Source organism: Xylocopa sonorina, chromosome 17, assembly GCF_050948175.1.
Source record: "Xylocopa sonorina isolate GNS202 chromosome 17, iyXylSono1_principal, whole genome shotgun sequence".
NCBI lineage: Eukaryota > Metazoa > Arthropoda > Insecta > Hymenoptera > Apidae > Xylocopa > Xylocopa sonorina.
Genome location: NC_135209.1, coordinates 3,661,072 through 3,677,878, shown reverse-complemented (window position 1 = coordinate 3,677,878; position 16,807 = coordinate 3,661,072). Strand labels below are relative to the sequence as shown.

The following is a 16,807-nucleotide window of genomic DNA, read 5'->3' as shown; positions in this document are numbered from 1 at the left end:
TAATCACGGTTTGCATTAGATTTGCGTACAAATGTTAATCGCGATTGTTCTTTTAGTGTTGCGATATATAAGATCGTGTTTTTAAAGTAGTGTTGCGAACATTAATAGATAAAATACCTAAGATAATGTGGAAATAATATCAAATCTTCCTCTAAAAGTCCCTTAATTAGTGTTGCGAATATAAAGCTACAAATTATGAAGAAGGCCCTGTCAATTTTGGCAGGCAATTTTCGCGATACTTTTGCTGATTTTTGTCTTGATTGATTCATAAATGGAAGTATGATCTTGCACTTAGAGTCACCTACGTAGCTGAAAAAGCTACATTGCACTATGGTGACATTGCACCTAAGTAGATCATTTCTTCTAAAATCTAGTTTACTAGTGTTGCGTATTTAAATTCTGGGTGCATAAATTAGATTTGCGAACCATAAAAAGCGTCCTTAGGCGACTGCTCGCGTATTGCTTTTTTATGACGCACCTCGCGATTAATTAACATTGCGATTTATAAAGAAGGCCCTGGCAAATTGCCAGGCAATTTTCGTGATATTTATACTCACTTTTTTCTCAATTGATTTTGACACATTTTTCACTTTGTCTTCATTTACTTTCTAACGAAAAAGATAAAATATTTCACTCATCATTTTTAATGACAATAGAAATTAATTATAATGAGTGTTATGTTTATCTTTATGTCGTTGCAAATCGAGCGTTTGTCATTAAAATAAACAATTATCTGTACATTTGTGAAGTCTGAATTTATTTGGTATTGATATGTACTTTTCATGACTGATCTGTAAATATTCTAAATATCCTTTGTACATCACTATTTATGATAACTTTGAAATTTATTGAATATTAAGAATGAAACTATTAATATTTCATTAGAGTATTATTATTATTATTATTATTATTATTATTATTATTTTTAAAGAGTTAATGTTTTGTATAAATTAAAATTGAATTCTTAAATTTTGCCACACCACGATACATATAACATTTCATTACAATGTGTCTTATTTGTTGTTATTTTGCAATTAATATTTCTATGTGTATCTAATATGTGTTCTGTTCATTTTAATATGTGCTTTTATTAAGCTATTAAATAAGTTTGTTATAGATCTAAAATTTTGGAAGACGTCTAGGTGATGATTCTATAAGCTGCGAGGATAAAAGTATAATGATGTACGTAAATCATACTACACAGATGGAAGTATGGCCATATAAGTATAACCTGAATAAGGAATAATGAGTAACAATTGAGTTTTGGAGGTAAACATTTATTTTCATAATAATTATATATATGATATTATAACAAGCGCCCTGAGGTGGCTGCTCTTGTAATATATGTGATTTATGTTCTGTTTTTATGTGATTTTTACGTATGTTTTTAATTTAATTATGTGTTTAATTTATATGTATGTCTCTATTTATATATATATATATTTATTGTAAAATTTATTAATACTAAACCTACCGACATTTTATACATACTTATTTCTACCAATGACGGCAAAATGACCGCTTTTCAAATAAATTATATTTTTTAAACAATAATATACAATTATATATAATTATATATAATATACAATTAAATATATATAACATAATAATATATATAATATATATAGTAATTATATATATAATATATATAATAATTATATATAATATACATAATATACAATTATATATAATTATATATAATATACAATAATTTATATTTTTATAAATTATATTTTTTCTCAGTTGATTATAAATATTGCAGAATTTATCATGAGCAATATAGCACACAGTAATTTTCATGTAATAATTTAAAAACATTTTTAATTAAAGTCTCAAAAGCGGTTTTGTCCGCTCTGGTAGGTTTAGTGTTAATCGATATGATATTTTTGTGTGTTGTACATTGATGTTAATCGATATGTTATTTTTTTGTGTGTTGTACATTAATGTTATTCGATATGTTGTTCTTTTGTGTGTTGTACATTCTTGTTTCAGATGTTCCAGTATCTGCAGTTTCTCTTCATATGTTCTTACACCTAAATTTCTTGGTGTAATCTTTGAATCTCTTCTATTGTAATTTCTTCGAAAATTACTTTGTTTTTAAATTTTCTGTTATCACATACATATGTGTCGCACGTTGGTTTCCTTTGGGTTCGTTTCTTTGCATCGATGTTCTGTCTTTGTTTCTGGATGTATCATATGGATTCAGATCCATTAAATTTTTACACAGTCAGGTTGAAAGATGTATGTGTCGTACAGATGAATGGTGGTTACTTTTGTGTTTGTTTCGCAATGTCGTTGTGTTGTCTTATTTTCTGGATGTATCATGGGTTCAATTCTATTAGATTTTTACATAGGCAGGTTGAGACATTTCTGTTCTCAGGTACATTGTGTAACATCTCTATAAATTTCATTAGATTTTTACATAGGTAGGGTGAAACATGTTTCAATTATTGATAGGTATGAATAATTCCCCTTAAATGTATGTAGATTTCTACTTAGATGGGTAGTTTTTAAATTAAATTAGCTTTAAAGTAGAGTAAGTAGATTTAGTACGCTTAGTAGATTAAGTAAACGTAGTACGCTTAGTAGATTTAGTAAATTTTTGGCCATGTAAGATATTGTTAAGATAGTTTTATATTTTCGTGAGAATTCTTTACAAAACTCATTTTATTGTCCACTTGCATAACGATCGAAGGCCAAACGCTTTGCAAATGTACATTAAAAGGAGGTGATATTTTAATAATAACTTGTACAAAAGGAGGGTGGATGGGCCGCGGCTAGGGTGGGTCTCCATTCGCAGCAACCTCCACGTGGTGAGACCTGGGCACTATTTATTTAATATATAATTATTAATTGCATCATATAGTGATACGATACAATTAAAAATTATATAGTAAATAATTAGTAGCAAATGGCTGCCATAGATTAGTTTGGTTTAAATTGATTTAGAATAGAAATTTTACAGAGCTATCAGTAATTGATGATCGAATCTTGTGGTTTGTAATAATAATACAAATTTAGCTTCTTTAAGCTTCTCGATTGCTGTTATTATTTTTTCCAGTTTTAATTGCAATCATTTTTGTTCAGTCGGTAATATCGCAAGTGGTACTACAAATGATACAAGGATTTTGGGGCTAGATGGCGCTATAGTTAATAATTAAATAGTTTTACTTGTTAGCAGAGACCTGCAAGTTCCTAATATATCGATTGTATACGATATTTTATACTTATACCAACAGATGTCACTAGTATTCTATAAAATGTAGTTTGCACTGTTCACAATGGTTAGATTTCAAATATCGTTATAAATGTATAAGGTACATACATTTTTCAAAGCAAGGTTTGTTTTATTATAAACTAAAGTGGCAAAATATATATCTTAAAATTTGATTCAATTTAGATAAGTTATTAATGAAATATGGCTAGAATATGGATCGAATTTCACGGATGTTTGAAGTTAAGGGTAGGTACTTGACGAGAAAAAAAGCAATGAGAGAGAAAGGTAAAGAGTTACGGTATGTAGAGGACGATGCAGTGGAGAAGGGTGTAAGTCAAAGAATGAGGGTATTTTAGGACACATAGAGGGTTAAAGTAGAGAAGGCTGTCTATGTAAATATAAAATATCTTCGTTTTTAATATCACTTCTATTCTTAAGAATTCTGAAATATTCTTCTTAGTACTTTTTACATGAATTCTGACAAAGTCAATTCTTAGGTAACTAATGTAAAAATCTTTTGATGTCGAAAAATCAATTTTAAGAAAATTATGTACAGAGAAAATTGAATCTTTGGTATCCTTTCTTTACTTTTGAAATCTTGTTCTCTTAGAAGATCGCCTCTTGTTATCGTCATCGGGAAGACCTCAAAGAATTTCTTTCCCGCAAAGGAAATTTCTCTTTCTCTCCAATTATCTGAAATATTTTTCCTCGTCACGATGGCTGCGTTCCACGTGTTAAAATTCGCGTCGCATGCATAGAGGACGTGGTGGTAATTAAGTGGAGAAGCGAGGTCCTCGAGGTTGTGTAAAAGACGCGGAGGTCATGGCTCGTGACCCACTTTGTCCATCGACAACTGCTTCCTACTTAAAGAACATCTTGTTCTTCCCTCGTTCAACGTAGCAAACGTAGGCAGCCCTTGGTCCGTAGAAATATTGCTTGAAAAAAATCGTGTCGAACGCTAATCGCTACATCTTTTGAGAATGCCACTGCTTATCGATTACTGAGAGCCAAACGTGAATGTGCTTGTTGCAAAAAATGTTGGAATTAGTAATAACGTCGTATCAGCTGTTTCTAAGTGATTAATAGTGATGATGATTTGGTATAAATGTAGAAGAAATAATAGTTTGAGAAGATGCAGAAGATGTTCTAAGCAAGGCCAGCTCTTTAAATATCTCACTTGGTTTTAATGATAGAGAGTAATGTCAGTGAAAAATATTATTTGTTTTGAAGGAGCAGGTATCATAGTATTTGAGATTTCGTTCATATCTTTTTAAACGAAACTGCTAATTTTTGTGCGCAGTGGATGAGTAGGACTGTGCTTTAAATCCACATTGATTCCAAAATTACAATTGTTAATCGATCTCCTTTGTTCCTTTGAAAATTGGAATACAAACAAATGTAAATTTCGCATCGATATGAATGCAAAAATTCTTTTTCGTTGCACCATTGACGGTAAACATCAGTAAAACGGTTGGACTTCGACGAGCGTAGACTGCTTTGTGATAAAGCGCTATAAATATTATAATAACTATTTTTCGAGCATCCTTTCAAATACTCGTAGCACACAGAGAGAAAAATGTTGATGTCCCGTACTTTTACCTTATTTCATAAATTTATATTCAATTTCTTCTGCTGTGGCAAATTACATTTTAAGACAATTCTTACAAAAATGTAAGGATGACAGAAATAGCAGTAAAAGTCATTTAATGTACGTAGCTTGCTTCATTCAGAACATAATTAGGAAATAAAATTTATTTTTCTGTACTTTAGACCAGACAAGTGATAACACTTAATTAATTAAGTACAGTAACCCAAATGTTCGTATCGCACATTTTCATTGAAGTCGCTATGAAGTAATCGAATACACGAGTTGTAGAAAAACTCACGAATTTGTGGTGTGAAAGGAAAATTACTTGAGCAATTATGTTCCTAATTAAGGTTTACAATAAGTAGAATTTAAACATGCTCGGCAAGTGCCACGAGATTTTTTACGCGAAGGATCCTTACGCAAATAAAAATTTCGCAAGGTGCAACCACGCGTTAGTGTTCGTGCTTACTTAATCGCACGCGGTTCTAATTATCGCAGTCATTTCCAGATATTTCTTCAGATCGTGCTTCTTTTCTCATGTCCCTCGTTACTTTAGTACGGAAATTTTGATAATCATTCCTATCTGATATTTCGATACTTTGAAACATTTATGCCTTAATAATTACGTGGATCACGCACAGTAACATAATCAGAGTATTTCGCAATAGAATTTTCGTCTCAATCGTCACGAATTTTCAGTTTCACTTCATCTTTTGTACGAATATACATAATGGTTGTTTTAAAAAGAACACGTTTGGATATTTGACATATTTTCATGATCAGATAGTTTGCTGTTAGCATTGGAATATGCTGGAATTACGTGTGTATCGATAGTGTGGCATTGTTTCATCAATTTCCCTCTGTCACGCAAAAGCTGCCCCCGCCTCGACAGATACTCTATCGTTGAAAAAATTTCCCGCGAGACGAGCGGCTACTTCATTCATCTCTGCCAGTTTTTCGTAGGGTGACGTTACATTAGCTCCATGTTCTACTGTCAAACGGTAACGAGAAACATGGAAGACGGTACACAATTGGACTTAGCTTTCGATCGATGTGTACTTTTTACATCGAGAATGACGTAAATAGAATTTGTCGAACTCATGAATTGAAGCTCATTTATAACCCTTGAACATTCTGTCTGAACAGTTTTATTGTTTACTATATATTCTTGGAATAGCAAATTGCGATTAATTATTTCTCAGAATCGAGGGAGATTGCTATCTCGATAAAATCTGACGTATAAGAGGAAAACATATAATGCATTCCGGTTCTGGAAAGTACAATCGATTTCTCAGTAACCATTCTTTAGTATCACAACTATTCCATGAATTTATTTGTTGTTCTTTTTTTTCTCCAATTTATTTAAAAGAGATTGAATAGAAAAATGCAATGAAATAAGATTTTTATAGAACGCTATCCATTTATCAGCGTTTCTATGAATTAATTTTCTAACAAATAGTGCATGGTCTGTACGACTGTGTGTCGTGCGTGCAAAAGGCTTGCGATTCCTATCTCGAATCGCTCAAACACCCCTTTCCACGATCTACAAGAGGATCACGTGTAGCACTCGGACTAAGAGCCACGAACTCGTACCACCCTTGGATACCCGTGGCACCCAGTTCCAGCGTATCTAGTTACGACGTTCCAGAGCGCACGTGGCCATTGTCGTCTGGTGCTTCACCTGACACGTGGCAATTTTCAATTCCCCCGGTCGTGCGACGCGTACTGCTTGACTTTTTGATGTGACACTTGACAGAGGGCCCAACCTCGCTCGAATCCCCCTTCGTCTAACAGCGCCTGCTATTTTCTTCTTTTTAATTAGGATGCACGCGATTAAACCACCCGTGTACGCGGGTCGATGAATAAAAATGCATGACAAATGGGAATAACATCGCGTGACCAACAGGTAGACGTGCATCCATACGTGGACAGTTGGAAAAATTGTTATTTAGGAATTGGAAGAGTTGTATGGGTAGACCAACCCTTCTATGTGAATGTACGTACGTAGATGAGTGCAAGAATATACAGTAACAGTTTTTTCGAAAGTGTAGAATATTTTAACGAGTAATTTAAGTGCACCAAATGATCATATAGACAAGAAAATGGAGAAGAAGAGAGAGTTGAATGAAAAGGAAGAAGTTTCGTCTGGAGTCTAGTATACGTATAAAGGGAGGATCTTGAGATACGGAAAAACATCAGAGTCCTAGAAATAATTTCGAAGATAACATTATTTCATTATAACATTTCCTTCTGTGATAAAATTTGAACAAAGACATTTAAATATTTTGTTTCTCATGGTCCATCTTGTATAGCGGACTTAGTCACAGTTAATACTAAAGCGAGGTCAGAGGTCTTTTTCATAGAAACTGGATAATTAGGTGAGAACATACGAGTATGTTTTGTTATGGTTTCCTCGATGTGAAGTATAAGAATAAGATTATTGTACTTACGTTAATTTGATGTGTGAAAACTGTTTATCTCGTCATCTAATAGTCGAATAGATCACGAATGAATTCCTGGTTTGTTCCCTACGATAACGCCTTCGTGCATCGAGTATAGTAATAGCTGCTCGTAGAAATCCCTGGTTAAAGTTACTCGAGCGTTCTCCACACAATAAAGATCTTATCGTTCGCTAGTTTTCATTATTTGCATATATCAGAAATAGATTAGAGGCGGTCGCTGCTTAAAATGGAACTTGTAACACGTTGTTCCAAGAAATGCGGAGGAGTGATTCCGATGAACAGATTTGACACGTTAAAATATAGTTGCGACTTCTCTAACATTCTATGCAAGCACGTACGTATCTATTTCTCTTTAATTGTCAGCACCATAAATATTTATTTGGTAACGTGCATCCCCGTGGGAAAATGTTCCACGATAAAATCGAGTATTCGAGTATCGAAGCTGGTTCGAAGCTCGAGTTTAGATATAAAAGCGAAGGAATAATTTCTGGACTCGAAAGAGTGGGTCAAGTGATATTGACCATGTAGGAACGAAAGAGGTATAGGACGGGTTCGGTTTCGCTATTCATTCGGCGAGCATCTTTGTCTGGTTCGTACCGACTATATTTGCGTTTGCACATTTTGTCGTTCACCATTGGACCGGTGGAGGCAGATCAACTATATTTGTCCAGGCTTTCTGTTGACCTATAGCAAACGTGGTAGCGGCGCAATTCCGTTGCTCAACCATTAATAGGTTTTCCGTTATTCAGCTTTTTTCGTTTCTGACGTCAGCATTGCCAATGCCTCGGCGCATGAACTTGTCTGAAGGCATGCATTTTATTTAAGACGGCGAGCGACCGGCGCCAAGTGCGCGGGACACGAAACTTTTGCGTCAATTACAGTACAAAAGTGGAGTGTGAGAAGTAATTTCTGTTTAGCAATTTACACGGATGTCGTTCTCAATTAAGGATGGAAAAATGTCAGCGACTGGTAAATTAGAGTGCACCGCGAGGGAAATTCTCATACGTAAAAGGAGTTTTCTACAGGACGAATCGTTTGATTGTTAGAAACCATAGATAATAAAAAGAAAAGTGTCTTCACAAAAAAAATGTGACATTTTTTCATTCACCAGTATGTATTCTATTAATATAAAATGGATGACAGATACTTTGTTATCGTGGATAAGTTGCTTGACAGAACTTTGTCTGACATATTGTTCTTGTTATCGTCTTTTACTGAAGCATTTGTAACAGTCAGAGAGTTCAGTAGTATCAAATACTATATATCTTTTTTTGGCCAGGATGGTTACTAATACAACTACTCGGACAGTAAAATTGTAGAATTCTTCACGGTAGATATCCTTGCGTCAATTCGAGACCAAGTAAATCAATATTGCTAATTCCATTTTATTATTTGCAGTAGTAGATATAACTTGTAATGTAGGATTTATAGTGTTTCGTTTATGAGGTCATGCGCCTTTTCACCTTCATTGACGCCGTTCCTCGACCACCACCTTCACACACGTACGCGTACGCGCAGTCTCACCTGGTGGACCTGCACAACCCGCTGCAGATCTTTGACCTATACAACTGATCAATGACACTATAATGGAATATGTTCGTTTTATTGTGTTTTTCAATGATAAATAGTTCGATGGTAAAGTCCATATATTTACAACAAAGAAGTTGGTTTAACGACTAAACCTCTGTCTTCCATATCAGCAAGCATTTCAGAATTATCTGTTTTCTCTGTACTTAATATTTTAAAAATTTTTCATCTCGGCTTGCATTCAATGTTTTCGAACTTAGTTATTCTTCAGTAAAAAAACTAAAAGTTTTTTATACTCTTAGAAAAACCTTTTAATAATTTAAAACCATCTTCTGGCAACTCTGTGCTCCGCTAAGTGCGTTTTTCCTCGCAGACATTAAACAACAGCTGAAACTGCTACCATTGGAACTGCAATCAGATAGATTCGTTTCCATTAATCTGAACTAATTTTAACGACGCGAGGGCTCGATTCGATAGCGCTCGGTGCATTCCGATCCTCTCAGCTTTCTTCTGTAATGAGCTCAATTTACCTGTGATTATCCATCAAGATAGCTGCCCGGAGATCTTTGTCAGCCGTATTCCCGTTGGTACGCGCGAACCACCGAGTGCTCGTGCCTGTGACACGGTGGTTTTAGGCGCAGGCTCGCGGCTCTTCGCTCAGTTTACGCCCCCAACTTCGATCCTGCTGGGGGTTCGAGAGGAGCGAGTTCAAGGAGAGGGTAGCGGTGGTGGGTGGAAGGTAGAGAGAGCCTCGTCGAAAGGGTAGGAAGGAGCAAGGTGAAAGCAGGGCCAGAGGGTAGGACGCACCCCCCGTGAGCAACTATGACGTCACGAATCAATAAAAATTTCCCCTCCGCCGGTTCTCGACTGCGAGGAAGATGCCGACCGTTCAGTGCGGGGTGGCCTCCACGACTGTTAAGGACGTCGAGATCACGGCGAAAGCGAGGACGGTAACGACGACGACGACGACGAAGACTAAGAGGAGGACGAGGACGAGGACTGGGACTGTCGCGGGTATCGCGCTCGTCGCTTCGTCGTGCTCGCGTATTTCCGCCGTGCTTTTGCGTTCCGTTCTCGTGTCAGCGTTCTCTTCGAGGTTTCCCGGTTCTCGATGGCCATCCGTTCGTTTGCGATCGGTAACTGTGAATAAATAGCGCGCGCCAAAGTGATCGAGAGGGAGAGAGAGAGTCGTTGAACATCCAAGGATCGCCTTACGTCCTCGATACTTCGAATGCGAGTGGTAGAAACGAATTCAAAGACCAGAAACGTCCTTTGTCGCACCTGTAAGTACATTTCTTTTCCTGTGAAGTTCGATAGCCTTGAAGAGTTAGCTTTTTCGTAGATCACCGTCGATGGTTTTGAGTCTAGGTAGAGCTACGTTCATTTGTACATGAGATCTATTAACTTCCATCCTGCCCGCTATTGTTCTTCAGCTGGTGACATAAATGCGTGATACCACTAGCTACTACCTGCTAAGCATAGGTAGATTTATCGATTCAGCTATACGCGTATCAGGTATAGCCGTATTCTGCGTTTATGGAAACTTATTACGGTCGTCTATGGATACAGTAATAAGCTGAAGAAAAATAACTCATTTCACTGGATTCGAATTTTCTAAAAGCGGAAACGAAGCACGGGAGACTAACTTTATCCACGATTACATAAGACATGTTCCTATCTACGCGCGACTATAATATTTTCCCAGAATGGTTTACACAGTAGGGTCTAAATTTATCTTGAACGTTCTACTGTACACCGATAGAATTACAACTAATATAACTAATCGATCACATCGGCTCCAAGGAATTGATTTCGAGAAGAAAAACGACACTGACGTTTAGATTATTATCAGATATTAAAATACGCTCGAATATAGACCCTTCATCGATGCTTGGAAAGTTTAAAAAAGAGAGTAATCTCTTCACAAATATCTGTAATCGTTGCCAATTCGATAACTCACAAACTCACCGTCGTATGAAACTTCGTTCGCCATTCCCGTGCTCTTCTCTCTTCGTGGAACGCGCACATTTTTCGAGAAGGATGCACCTCGACTTATTCCAGGTGAAGGACCGTATTGATCGATACGATCGGTACTGGTACCGGCAGGCGAGAAAAGGACTCGAGGAGGAAACCAAAGCACCAGCAGGGAAGCAGCAAGCTTGGTGAGTTGGGTGAAAATCGATGGCCATCAGCGCCCATGGGCGGCCTCGCGTTTAGAACAAGGAATAGCCCCTCCCAGAAGACCTCGCTCCGGTGGGGTGATTGCTGCCCCCCAAATCCCAACCCTCCGTCGTCGTCGGTCGTCTGGAAGGACCGTCACCAGGACATGCCGCCGGTACCCGTGTGAGGCTGTCCCCCACTACTTCGTGATTGTACCCCGCGGGGTCTTCAGAGGTACCACACATTCCTTAATACAGGACCACGCATGGAAAATTACATTTTATTTATTTTTTCATTAATTACATTTTACAAAAATGCACATCACAACGCCATAAGCTTCTTTTACCATTTTGGTCATCGTACCGTGGGCTGTTAGAATTTAGTTTAGGCTTTTTTTTATTTTTTATTGGTCATTAGGCTAATGGCCAGTCCTTTTGTAGCGATATTCACGTTCTGAGTTAGCGATACCCCTTCGCATTTTTTCTGTGTTATTCTGCTTTTTTTTTATGTATAACGCTACGTGTATATGTATAAAGCTATGCAGGGTAAAGTGAGACTAATAGGATTAGAGGGTGAACCCAGCCGGGCGATTTAAATGCCTCCTGGGCAGGAATATAGAATTTACACTCAACTGCACGCGTTAGGTGCGAACGCGTCGACTACGGCGTTAGTTGACTAGAAAAGTAGACTGCAATTTGATGAAGGTAATTTATGTCAGGCTGAAATATAGATTTTCTTTTTGTTGTCCTTCAAGTAACGCAGATTTGGAATTTAGTTTTTTGAGATATGCGATTGTTTTTTTGAACCAATTTAGAAAGTAGCATGGAAAATTGTGATATTGATTCTCATCAAGTTCGAAGCTTCCATTTTGAGACTGTTCTTTTTCCAATTATAATTGTTGCTATATTCTCATTTAATGATGTATAATTTATGCAATCTCTCGACGTAGCAACAAATGAGATTACAGTAGATTCTTAATTAATTTTCACGTGGAAGTCTATATTTGTGACAAGAGTCGGTACTCTAAGGCCAGGGGGAAGGTTGTTACTTGTATTTTATATTTTATAAGTAATAACACCGTATCGAGTAATTTTATTACGCTAATTAAGCAATTATTTACTTTTACTGGAGATTGCACAGTTACGATTTTTTAGTTGATATAAAATGAACGTGCATATAAAAGATTTAAGATACGCGCAAATATTTTAACATCAGCTACTTTTCTCGTTATTCGATGCTTCTTGTTAACAATGTAGTCTTCGATTTCGAGCCACGCTGGGAAGATTCCCCTTTTATCCCCATTTTCGAACAGGTATCCGAATCTCCCGAAATCGGATCGACCGCCATACCTGCCAGACTTGCGTCTCCGCCAGTTCGAGTTCACGCAAGTGGACCCGTACTCACCGAAGATGATCAACTTTGCCGGTCTTGTCTCAATCGCCCTGTTCTACGTGCTGATCCTGGCCGTGGGGATATGGGCGGCCAGGAAAAAGGAAGCTGGCAACGACTCCGAGGAGGAGGTCATGCTGGCTGGCCGTTCGATCGGCCTGTTCGTCGGGATATTCACGATGACGGCGACCTGGGTTGGTGGCGGATACATCAACGGGACCGCAGAAGCGATCTACACGAAGGGTCTCGTTTGGTGCCAAGCTCCGTTCGGATACGCCCTCAGCCTCGTTTTTGGTGAGCCTCTCTTTGGCTCTTATCAACATTTCGTTTCATCGCTTTTGGTTGAAACGCGCAATCGTTCAAAACTTTGAATTTCTCGCGAGCTGTATAATATTGCAAAGCAACGATTTTTTCTAAGCAGTAACTCTTTCACAAAGTTAATAGTTTTTCTTTTATATATTTTGTCGACGGCAGTAGAATAGAATTGTAAAGATGATTAATGTCGCGGTGGTGCATGGTGTTACAGGTGGTATATTTTTCGCGAACAAAATGCGAGAACAGGGGTACATCACGATGCTAGATCCTCTTCAAGACGCGTTTGGAGAACGAATGGGTGGTCTTCTGTTTCTTCCTGCCCTTTGTGGCGAGGTCTTCTGGGCCGCGGGTATTCTGGCTGCTTTGGGTGCGACGCTAGCGGTTATGATCGACATGGACCAGCACGGTTCGATCATTTTCAGCGCCTGTATCGCAGTTTTCTACACACTCTTCGGAGGTCTTTATTCCGTTGCTTATACTGATGTTATTCAACTTTTTTGCATCTTTATAGGACTGGTAAGTTGGACAGAAATTTTAATACACTCACAATGCACTGTTTCGTGGTATAAATAGCTTCTATGAATCCTTTTGTACACACCTTTTTAGTAGCACTGTTTCCTTTAGGGGTTGTCCATTAACAGTAATTGATAGCGATAAAGTCAGATGTTCTGGCGATAAGTATTTCACGTTTGTATAATGCTTATCTTATCTACAAGCTAGAGCACTATAACATTTTTCGAAAGATAAGCTATTCAGTCTCGTGCATTAAAGGTATCTATCATATACCAGCCCTTTCATAAATTATTCCTTGACCTTTAATATTTCTAAATTAAATATCTCAAATAAAAATAATTTATATTTTACTTTTATCTTCCAAATTAAATTCAAAGAGTTAAAAAATCTTTAAAGACAAACGTTGAATTTGTCGAATGTCTGTCCATTTCCTTAAAGGGACGGTGTTATGATTTTGATTGTAGTGGATGTGCATTCCTTTCGCCTGGTCAAATCCAAAAGTGCAGTCTCTTAGTGCCATGGACGTGGATTGGATCGGCGAAGTGAAGTCGGGGGAATATTGGGCTTACATAGATTACGGTCTCTTGTTGATATTCGGTGGCATCCCTTGGCAAGTATACTTCCAACGGGTCCTATCCTCGAAAACAGCTGGAAGGGCGCAAGTGTTGAGTTACGTAGCTGCGATAGGTTGCATCATCATGGCCATCCCACCTATTCTAATTGGCGCGATCGCCAAAGCAACGCGTAAGTGGTATAAGTAAAATTTCTCTACGCATGAAAAGATACAGAGTGGACTAAAAAAAGTATTCAGGAACAGTTGTGTCAAAGGAATAACGCATTCGATTCGCGAACATGCTTCCAAAGCGAACACATGCGAACAATTCGTTTTCTACAGTCTCACTGGAACGGAAATTCTAATTTCGATTCATTAATAATAAACGGGACATCGTTTGCTGTTCCTGTTGCGTTGCCTATTTCTGCTTACGTTTCGAGGGGAGAGAAGCGTGTTTCATGGGTTTCCGAAGCTAAAGGGGATTGAATTAGACCCGGTTTGCTCGTCATCCCCCTACTCGCGTTCGTAGGCTACTTGACATTTGGTAGTGCTGCAGAGAAAGGGGGAGAGAGAGAGAGGACTGCTGGTATTTACAAGGTTCCGAGGCTAAGCGGGTCGGTGTTGTCACGGAAGGGTGGTGTGGACGAAGGGCGCCTTGATATCCCACAGCGTGTACAATAGCGTGGGATTTTGTCATATGGTGTTCTTGGCGCGAGGGTGGCGGTGATAATGCGACTCGAACACTAACGCGGAGTACAATAGGACCGCTGGAACTAATGCGATACACTGTATCGATATCTCATGTTACTTTGTTCCGGGAAAGACAAATAGTTGGGTTTGTCAGGGGGCCAGGGACATTCGACGCGTTCATTCTTTAGTTTCTATTTTGTTGGGAAATTGAAAATGAAAAATTACTATCGTGTTGCGTACAGTTAGTAGTAATTCATTTTTTAAAGAATTTCTGTACGTAATAATTGGAGATGTTGAAAAATCTGTTGCAGCTTGGAACGAGACAGAATACAAGGGTCCATATCCGTTCACTGAAGCAGAAACAAGCATGATCCTACCTATGGTTTTGCAGTATTTGACGCCAGATTTCGTTTCCTTCTTTGGGTTAGGTGCAGTGTCAGCAGCTGTGATGTCTTCAGCGGATAGTAGCATCCTTTCGGCTAGTTCAATGTTCGCCAGAAACGTTTATAAATTGATCTTCCGTCAGAGGGTAAGTGCTTCGTCTTTACGTAGATGGTCGTGTTTTTTCTTTTAATTTCGTGTCGTGTGATGCATTCAATTGTTCAGTGATCTCGTCCAGTCATCGTTTCTACTTTTATTTATCACTATGTGTCGCACGAATCATTTTCATCACTAGAATCATATTCATCTTCAGATATGACTAATTCATAGTCAGATACAGTGATTACATACTCACTTACATGACGTGCTTATATCGTAGCAATTATTCAAAGATCGAATTTTTATTATTAATGAAGATCGAGCTTTATGTAATTTAGTTTGTTAGTCTTAAAAAACTTGTTGAAATCGGGACTGAAACTGCTTATCAGATATTGATTATTTCCACGATAAAATGATTGTACAGTTTCGATGTTACCATCCCACATTTCATAAACAAATTACTTCACATATGGAAATAAAAATATCTAGTCTTCTTGTGACAGTAAAAGTGAATTCATGGGAAATTTTTAAGTTTCACATGATGCGTTCTCCATCCGCACTCATCCGTTTCAATTCACACAACGTTGTCTAACGCCCAACATCGTACTCGCGTCCCATGTCTTCGCGTCCGCTTCAAATCTCCTTCCCATCTCTCGTTCACTTCCTCCCAAGCTATCTCCGATCTTATCATCGACTCGCCCTCTCTACTGGCCATTTCCCCGTTAAACAGGCGTCGGAAATGGAGATCATCTGGGTGATGAGAGTGGGTATCGGCGTGGTCGGCATATTGAGCACGGTGATGGCGTTGACGATACCCTCGATCTATGGTCTCTGGTCGATGTGCTCGGACCTGGTCTACGTCATACTGTTCCCCCAATTGTTGATGGTGGTCCACTTCAAAGAGTACTGCAACACCTACGGCAGTCTGGCCGCCTACGTGATAGCGTTCCTGGTCAGAATCAGTGGCGGCGAGCCGTTGATGGGTTTGCCAGCGTTGATACACTATCCAGGGTACGACGAGGAAACGGACACCCAGGCGTTCCCGTTCAGAACGATGGCCATGCTGATATCGTTGATCACGTTGATCGGCGTCTCGTACGGCACGCAGGTGGCCTTCCTTACCGGCAGGCTGGCGCCTGGGTACGATGTCTTCAGGTGCGTGGTCAACATACCGGAAGACGTCGAGAGAGTCGGGCCAGACCCTGCGGAAGGCGAGCAAATGGCTGTCCTGGCTGCTGGCATCGGCAGACTGTACGGTAGCAAGGATGAATCGAACGGCCGAGTGAATCCTGCGCTCGAGCCGGACTACGACATGGAACCGGGATGCAAGATGGCCGGGGAACCGGAAGGTGTCATCGGCGGAGGCGGCGGAGGCGGTGGTGGGGCGCATCTCGTGCCTCACGGACCGAACGTGCCGCGACAGCCGCAATCCAGCACCGCGTTCTAATTCCTGGTTCCGTAATCGGATGCTGTGACCAACAATAAGTGCGGCGGTGCAGGTCCGTCTTTTCGTTCTCCTTATATTGTTTTCTCAGTTTTCTTCTGTTCTATTCGCACGTTTTCGTTCGTTACTTTTCATCTTCCATCGTTCACTTCTTCGTTGCTCTGATATTCACGTGTTCGAATGGTGTTTCTCGTGGAGAGATAGATGATTAGACTTGACGTTAAGGGAGTACGTAATCGTGTGCCAGGACATTGATGGTGTCTTGTCGAAACTGTCTGACGCATCGCTACATCGGTTGTTTTAAGAGGTAAATGAATACGTACGTGGAAATCAGTGATGACTGGTTTTATTTTTATGGTGTGTTTTGTTTAATTTAATTTCGTGTACTGTAAAATCTCGAGTTTTCGTGTTCATTGTTTCGAACGATACTTACGTTATCATCGTAGGATGATTTGTTTAAAATATTCGT

The 16,807-nt window shown here is 38.7% G+C and overlaps 1 protein-coding gene across 1 annotated transcript; it reads left to right on the top strand.

Moving 5' to 3' along the window:
- The first annotated feature begins 9,212 nt into the window (after window positions 1–9,212).
- On the top strand, window positions 9,213–16,429 carry Cht (choline transporter). Its single transcript, XM_076907777.1, has 7 exons — window positions 9,213–10,077; window positions 10,856–11,188; window positions 12,267–12,637; window positions 12,870–13,174; window positions 13,636–13,915; window positions 14,726–14,943; window positions 15,625–16,429. The coding sequence occupies exons 3-7, from the start codon at window positions 12,364–12,366 to the stop codon at window positions 16,339–16,341; spliced, it is 1,794 nt and encodes a 597-aa protein (XP_076763892.1). The 5' UTR covers window positions 9,213–10,077; window positions 10,856–11,188; window positions 12,267–12,363; the 3' UTR covers window positions 16,342–16,429.
- The last annotated feature ends 378 nt before the right edge of the window (window positions 16,430–16,807 follow it).

What these genes read in the sequence shown, in the direction of transcription:
- Cht (XM_076907777.1), top strand. Translation starts at nt 12,364, where the DNA reads ATGATCAACTTTGCCGGTCTTGTCTCAATCGCCCTGTTCTACGTGCTG. An exon ending in CGCCCTCAGCCTCGTTTTTG is followed by an intron (nt 12,638 to 12,869) that starts GTGAGCCTCTCT and finishes ATGGTGTTACAG; the next exon opens with GTGGTATATTTTTCGCGAAC. An exon ending in AATTGATCTTCCGTCAGAGG is followed by an intron (nt 14,944 to 15,624) that starts GTAAGTGCTTCG and finishes CCCGTTAAACAG; the next exon opens with GCGTCGGAAATGGAGATCAT.